A 6,781-nucleotide genomic window follows, 5' to 3' on the forward strand; every position below is an offset into this window, starting at 1 on the left:
ATGCACGTGCACGTGCAGAGACACACACGCACCTGCTCAGGTGTCAGGTGCTTCATGAGACAGTGACCGCTTATCGCCCCCTACTGGACTGGAGTGTAGATGCAGCTTCACGGAGATGAGAGTGATGATGGAGAGAGAAGATAAAAACAAAACATCTGAATCCATTCATTTCCAGCTGATGACCTGGAACCACGTGACAAGCTCAGAGAAATGTCTTTAACGAGGCTCATCTGAAATGAGTTTCAGATTTTAGTCACAGGACAGAATTATTAATATCCACTCATCATGTTTCTCAATGGAGAATAAACATTTAATCAGGTTTATATCAGAAACTCTAACGAATCAAGTTTCACCTCACAGATTATTTATTCATATGTCAATAATAATGAAAACAAATGTTTCAAAAATAAATAAATGAACTCCATAACCAACCTAATGATGGCGCTCTGGAGCTCCAGTGTGTCTCAGCACACACTCTCTCTCTCTCTCTCTCTCTCTCTCTCACACACACACACACTCTCTCGTGACTGCTTCTTTAAGTGGTGCAGAGAAGGCGTCTTGACCTCGGTCGACCTGCACACAGACGCACAGGATGATTTCTGAAGAACACTTCAGGACGCGCGACCTCTGACCTCTGACTGAAAACTGTAACCAGGTCAAACTGAGGGTTTGTTCCTGGAGGAGGCGGAAACATCCGTGATGTTAGAAATGAAAAGTGAGAAATGAAGATATCACTGGAAGAAAAATGGAAAATGACACAAAGCAAATAAATGACAGAAGAGTCAATAAAGTTCAAACATGAAAATATAAAATGTGTAAGTTTCAAAATGCAAAGTGTGAAATTTACTAAAACAAATGAGTTTATTATAATAATCCATCTTTATTGATTCATTATTTATGACACAATTACACTGAAGAAAGTCAGTGGAAGAAAGTCTCCTGCTCCTTCTCCTGCTCCTCCTCCTGCTCCTCCTCCTCATGTGACATAAAAGGTCATTGGATTTTTCTACGTTACAGGAGCCAGGTGGTCTGGACGTCCCCACCTCACCCTCCTCACCTCCTTCCTCCCCCTGCCTGGAGTGGCCAGCCTTTTTTTCAAGAGTCATTCAGGGGCCCCAGCTGCTCGGCCTAATGCTCCACCAGAGAGCGAGGGATTAGGTGGAGGGGAGACGGACAGAGAGGCAGAGTCTGAGGAGGGGAAGTGAAAGGAAACCATGAGGGAGGAGAGGCCTTCCCCCCTACTCCTCCCCTCCTCACCCTCCTCCACCTTCAGCCTCGCTCAGTCAGTAGTCGACTCCACAGGTGGTTTGGCTGCAACCAACAGGAAGAAGAATTTGAGCTGAAATAAATTCTGTCAATAAAAGTTTCACTGAAGTTTCTGTTTCCTCCTGAAGTTTTTCTCAACAACAGAAGAACACATGAGGAGAGAGACGGACCGATCAGTGTTGACATGAAGTTAAAGGACGAAGGCTGAAGATGAAGAAACAACTTTACACCAAAACAAAACCCAAACGTGAACCAAACTCAAACCTGCAGAGGTTCAGACCCAGTGACGGTTCATGGACGACGCGTCTCCACCTCCTCATGCAAACGAAGCCAAAACGTCTCAGAGACAAAAGCTGCCATCTTGTACGAGTGACGTCATCTGGAGTCTGTGCAGCAGTGATTCTGCAGATACACGCTCTCGACCAATCAGGAGTCAGACTCAGCCCGTTTTTACATCACTATTAAATAACTAATAAAAACCAAACTTATCAGAAACACTTGAACAAACATCAGAGTTAGAATAACTGATGGAAATGACAGAAACCATCTTAAACTTTATAATATCTTTTTAACAAACATCTATTTTTGAGAACAGGACAGATTATTTTCTTTGTTCAGAGGAAAACATGAATAAACCTGCAGATATGTGAAAATGTACACGTCACAAATATAACAGAGGAATTTAGAAATACTGACGTCAACATCGAGACGCTACATCCTCTGCAAACTTTCTGTTTTGTTTTGTTTGTGTGTAATGGTGTTTTATTATAATATCATAACATTTATGTACATTTAAAAAATAAATATATTCTAAGTCTAAAACTTCAGGAAGTAGCTGAGAAATATAACCATGATTTAAACTAGAGTTGGATTTAGCTTCACAAATATTTACTATCAATAAATAAAAAAATTGACAAAAGGACAAATTTCTGTTGCTGAGGATTCAGAAATGAGAGTGAAGTTATTATTCATTTACTGCAAAACACCAACAGTTTTCAGTTTTATGAAATAATGTGATGTAAACATTTATAACTATAAACTTCCTATAATGAAGATAAATCTTAGCTTAAACATTTCACTGATAAAGAATCCTGTCACACTTTATATGAATGCAGCAGATAATGAATTAATTGAAATACTCACCACAGAAGAAAAGGATCAGATTCATCATGAACCTGAAAACAACACGTCATGAGTAACTTCACATTCGTACAGTGAAAAAACAGTAGAAGTACATGAAGAGTTCAGATGTCTCAATGAGAAGTTATTTACCTGTAACTCTTATAAACTCTTTTAATAAAAGCTCCATCTTTAAACAGCAGCAACTTGATTAAAGTCAGTAAAGGAATTAAACTTGAGATGATTTAAACTGTTAAATCATTTCAGTAAAATGAAATGTGATTATCTTCATCGTTAGATAATTTACACAAATCCTCACGGGAAATAATGATTTTAAAAATAATCAATAAAAACTGATTAAAAACAGCAAAAACACATTAAAACACGAGAAACCACAGATATTAAATATAATATTAAATCGAATCAGAAACTTTAAATTCACCTTCAACTTAATATAAACTTTATGAACATTTATGTTAAATAACATTAAACTCATGATAATACATTTCTTACAGAGTCAAATACAGATGTTAGAGGAATAACCATCTGTAAACATCTGGAGGGGTCTTCAGCTCTGGTTACAGGCTCCAGCAGCATGAAGTCAGGCCCCGGTCAGGTGCCGGTCTGGTCCCGGTATGGTCCCGGTCAGGCCTCGGTCAGGCCCCGGTCTGGTCCCGGTCAGGCCTCGGTCTGGTCCCGGTCTGGTCCCGGTCAGGTCCCGGTCAGGCCCCGGTCTGGTCCCGGTCTGGTCCCGGTCTGGTCCCGGTCTGGCCTCGGTCTGGTCCCGGTCTGGTCCCGGTCTGGTCCCGGTCAGGCCCCGGTCTGGTCCCGGTCAGGCCCCGGTCTGGATCCAGCATGTCACCGGGTGAACTCGGTCTCTTGTTTTAAAACCTCAGGACGACGTGAGGCGACGTGACGCTGCAGCTCAGCACGTGACGGGCGGATCTTCACTGAGACTGAAGTGAAGCTTTGAATCTGGATCTTTGATCATTGAAAGAATTGAACCGATAAATAAATGAAATCTGAAAAATAATTGAGATTTGTGCTTTAGACTTTTTTATAATTCGGTTCAACTTTAAGTAAATGTCTATTTGTCTAAATCTAGATCAAATGAATTTACGGTTAAAGATAACACACGATGATAATGAATCATTATTAAAACAGAAATAATGACTTTTAAATTTTGTCGTTATGTTTCGGTGTTTGTAAAAACTATTTAATACTCATTCGATAGAATAAAATGAAGTCAAAAGATTTATAGACAAATACAGAAAATATTCTCAGCACTAAATATTTTTGAAATGAGTAAAATCATGAATGATGATGTCATCAGCAGCTCTTTCTTCTTTCTGATGTTTTGACTTTGATTTCTCGTTTGATCTGATCTTTAGAACTTTGTGATTCATGAATGAACCTGACGTCATCACTGAAAACACTTTAACATTGAAACTTTAAACCGAAGTTTCCAACAAAACTCAAAGCTGCAGCTGAAGCCTGACGTCACACAGACATTTAGATCCATTCACGCGGAAATGAAAGTGAGACAACAGACCAGCGCACGCACACACGCACGCGCACCACTAAAGTCTGTGAGCTGGTTAGAAAGTCTCAGTGATGAAGAAGAGCAGATTAAAAACATGATGAAGGTTGTGATCGATGATGTGATTTCAGATAGTTGTTGTGTGGTCAAGTTATTTTAATTGTGTTGAAGTTATTGTGTTGTTATTGTGATGTGATATTTTAATGTGTTGTTATTGTGATGTGATATTTGAATGTGTTGTTATTGTGATGTGATATTTGAATGTGTTGTTATTGTGATGTGATATTTGAATGTGTTGTTATTGTGATGTGTGGAACATGTGATTCTCAGTCTGAAGGAATCTGGATCTCTCTCTCCCTCTCTCCCTCCCTCCCTCCCTCTCTCTCTCCGGGTCACACACTCGCAGCAGCGGCGGCAGCAGAAAGTAGATCCGAACAGTCTCCTCTCATGTCAACTGTCATTGTCCGCGTCGCTCCGCCCCTCGTGTGTGAGTCCGGCGCGATAAGGGCAGCTCCGCTCCTCCCGCAGCCGATCAGCTGGACTCCTTCAGGGACGCAGAGGAGGCAAGAAGCCGGAGGGAGGGAGGGGGACGCAGGCAGAGAAGCGCCGGAGCGACCCGAGCACAGCCAGCCGGAGCAGCGCAGCAGAGGGCCCGGTGTGGCCGCACCATGTCCTTCAGCCCAAAGCACTCCACCCCCTTCTCAGTCACCGACATTCTGAGCCCGATGGAGGACAGCTACCGGAGGTTCGGAGGCATGGATCCCGCCGCGGGGAGCCTCGGGTCCCCGCTGGGCGCCTACAGGCAGCCGCAGGTCTCCCAGCCCGGTACGCAGCATCAGCACCAGCCGCAGCAGCATCAGCCACCTCATGTCCACCAGCATCACCACCACCACCATCATCACCACATGTCCTCATCTTCATCCTCCTCCTCCTCTTCCTCAGCCTCGGCCCCCGCTGCAGCCGCCCTGGGACCCGGCGGGCCCTACCACGTGCCCCACGGGGTCCCGCAGTTCTCCGGGCCCGTCGGAGGATTCTGTAACGGCGGCATCGGGAACGTGGGCGAGCTTCCGTCGTACCAGGACACGGTGAGAGGCGGAGGAGCGGCGGCGTGGTACAGTAACCCGGAGCCAAGATACCCGACGAGTAAGAGTCCGAGCTTCCACTCTAATGTGACACAGGTTCGATGCCCGGGGGAAGTGTGGTCTGGACGGTTCGGCCTCCTGCTTCTACACACGATGGAGAAAATACCGAGAAGCTTAAAATACAAAGTTTGATCGTTAACAGTCAAATAAATAAAGTTTCCTGATTTTATTTTACTGCAACTAAATTTCCATCGGAGGGACTGAGATGTTCCTCTGGTGACTCCGGACACTTTGAACAGTTCACAACTTTGACTTTAAAACATTTATATTTTAATTATCTAACGAACAAAAACTAAGTTAGATTTTATTTATCGAAACTGAACAATGTACAACAGGGATTTTAACTTCGTGTTGAATTTGAATTCACTTTCTTTAGGCCGATTCATATTTGATTGTTGTGATTGGAAAATAAAAAACTTTCAGGTGATTTAGTTTTAAATTTCAATATTTTCTACGTCTGTCATTTTCTTTAAATCAATTAATGGAAACACGAGGACGTGGTTTCTAAATGTTTTGATGGAAAACTCAGTTACATTATGAGATTTTTATTATTAATCATTTCTCCCCTAAGTTTCCAGATTCATGGGCCCCTCCGGCGGGATGAACATGTCCGGGATGGTGGGCTCTCTGGCCGGGATGGACCCGTCGGCCAAGTCCGTGGTGGCGCTGCACGCGGCGCCGCGCAGGAAGCGGCGGGTGCTCTTCTCTCAGGCGCAGGTGTTCGAGCTGGAGCGACGCTTCAAGCAGCAGAAGTACCTGTCCGCCCCGGAGAGGGAGCACCTGGCCGGGCTGATCCACCTCTCCCCGAACCAGGTGAAGATCTGGTTCCAGAACCACCGATACAAACTCAAGCGACAGTCCAAGGACAAGGCCGTGCAGCCGGACGCGGGAGGAGGAGGCGGCGGCGGCGGACTTTGCTCCTCGACGCGCCGCTCCTCCTCCTCCGTGTCCCCGGTTCTGTCCAAGACCGGTAAGAGCTGCCGCACCGACTCCGACGGCTCCAACCAGACCGGGAACCGACAGCGCAGCTCGCGGGAGGTGATCACACCGACCCCGCAGCAGCAGCAGCAGATGAACCACATGTCGTCCACAGAGGAGCTGGAGGACTTGTCCCCCAGTCCTCCGATGGGACTTCACGGTCAGATGAACATGACGCAAACGGACGCGGCGCTCATTGAATACACCAACAGCATGATCGGCTCCAATTTACTGTACGGGAGAACTTGGTAGGGACACCGGGAGGAGGACACCGGGAGGAGGACACCGGGAGGAGGACACCGGGAGGAGGACGAGCGGGATCGGGCCTGTGAGGGACATTCCCCGGACTGGATTCTTTGGAGAAGAGACTTTTTCTTTCCGTGCGTGAAGCTGCGGTTCTGTTGGGACTCAGAGGACACGGTGCGAAATCAAGTGTAATTAGAGACTGATCTGAATGTTGCTGATGATTTTCTCTTTGTCTTTTTTATAAAAACTAAACCATCTGATCTGAGGACACTCGGGATGTGAACCCTTCCTACAGAGAAATAAATTATTGCAGGTTTATATGTGGAGTCAATACGAAGTGACGCGATAGAAGCCGATTTAAAAACAAAACAGTCAGCAGCTGTTTGTCCATTCGAAATAATCCAGTGGAGTTTCGGTCCAAAGTCAAAGTCATGAAATATTCTTTGTTTGCAGCTGATTTCGTTTTGAATAAAAGATATTTTCATTTTGA

General features: G+C 44.9%; 1 protein-coding gene and 1 long non-coding RNA gene across 3 annotated transcripts; one reads left to right on the forward strand and one right to left on the reverse strand.

Annotated features, from left to right (window-relative positions):
* Positions 1-1,605: 1,605 nt before the first annotated feature.
* Positions 1,606-3,030, reverse strand: LOC138405512 (uncharacterized). The gene is made up of 3 exons (XR_011239277.1): positions 2,899-3,030; positions 2,410-2,441; positions 1,606-1,735 (listed from the first exon to the last, which is right to left on the reverse strand). It is a non-coding gene; the product is annotated as an uncharacterized lncRNA (long non-coding RNA).
* A 723-nt stretch (positions 3,031-3,753) lies between these two features.
* On the forward strand, positions 3,754-6,440 carry nkx2.4b (NK2 homeobox 4b). Of its 2 annotated transcripts, XM_020108696.2 has the most exons (3): positions 3,754-4,750; positions 4,868-5,068; positions 5,639-6,440. In XM_020108696.2, the coding sequence occupies exons 1-3, from the start codon at positions 4,594-4,596 to the stop codon at positions 6,295-6,297; spliced, it is 1,017 nt and encodes a 338-aa protein (XP_019964255.1). In that variant the 5' UTR covers positions 3,754-4,593; the 3' UTR covers positions 6,298-6,440. The 2 variants fall into 2 exon arrangements, with proteins under 2 accessions (XP_019964255.1, XP_019964254.1); XM_020108695.2 differs by having other exon boundaries at positions 3,754-5,068.
* The last annotated feature ends 341 nt before the right edge of the window (positions 6,441-6,781 follow it).

Source organism: Paralichthys olivaceus, chromosome 19 (genome assembly GCF_024713975.1).
Source record: "Paralichthys olivaceus isolate ysfri-2021 chromosome 19, ASM2471397v2, whole genome shotgun sequence".
Taxonomy (NCBI): domain Eukaryota; kingdom Metazoa; phylum Chordata; class Actinopteri; order Pleuronectiformes; family Paralichthyidae; genus Paralichthys; species Paralichthys olivaceus.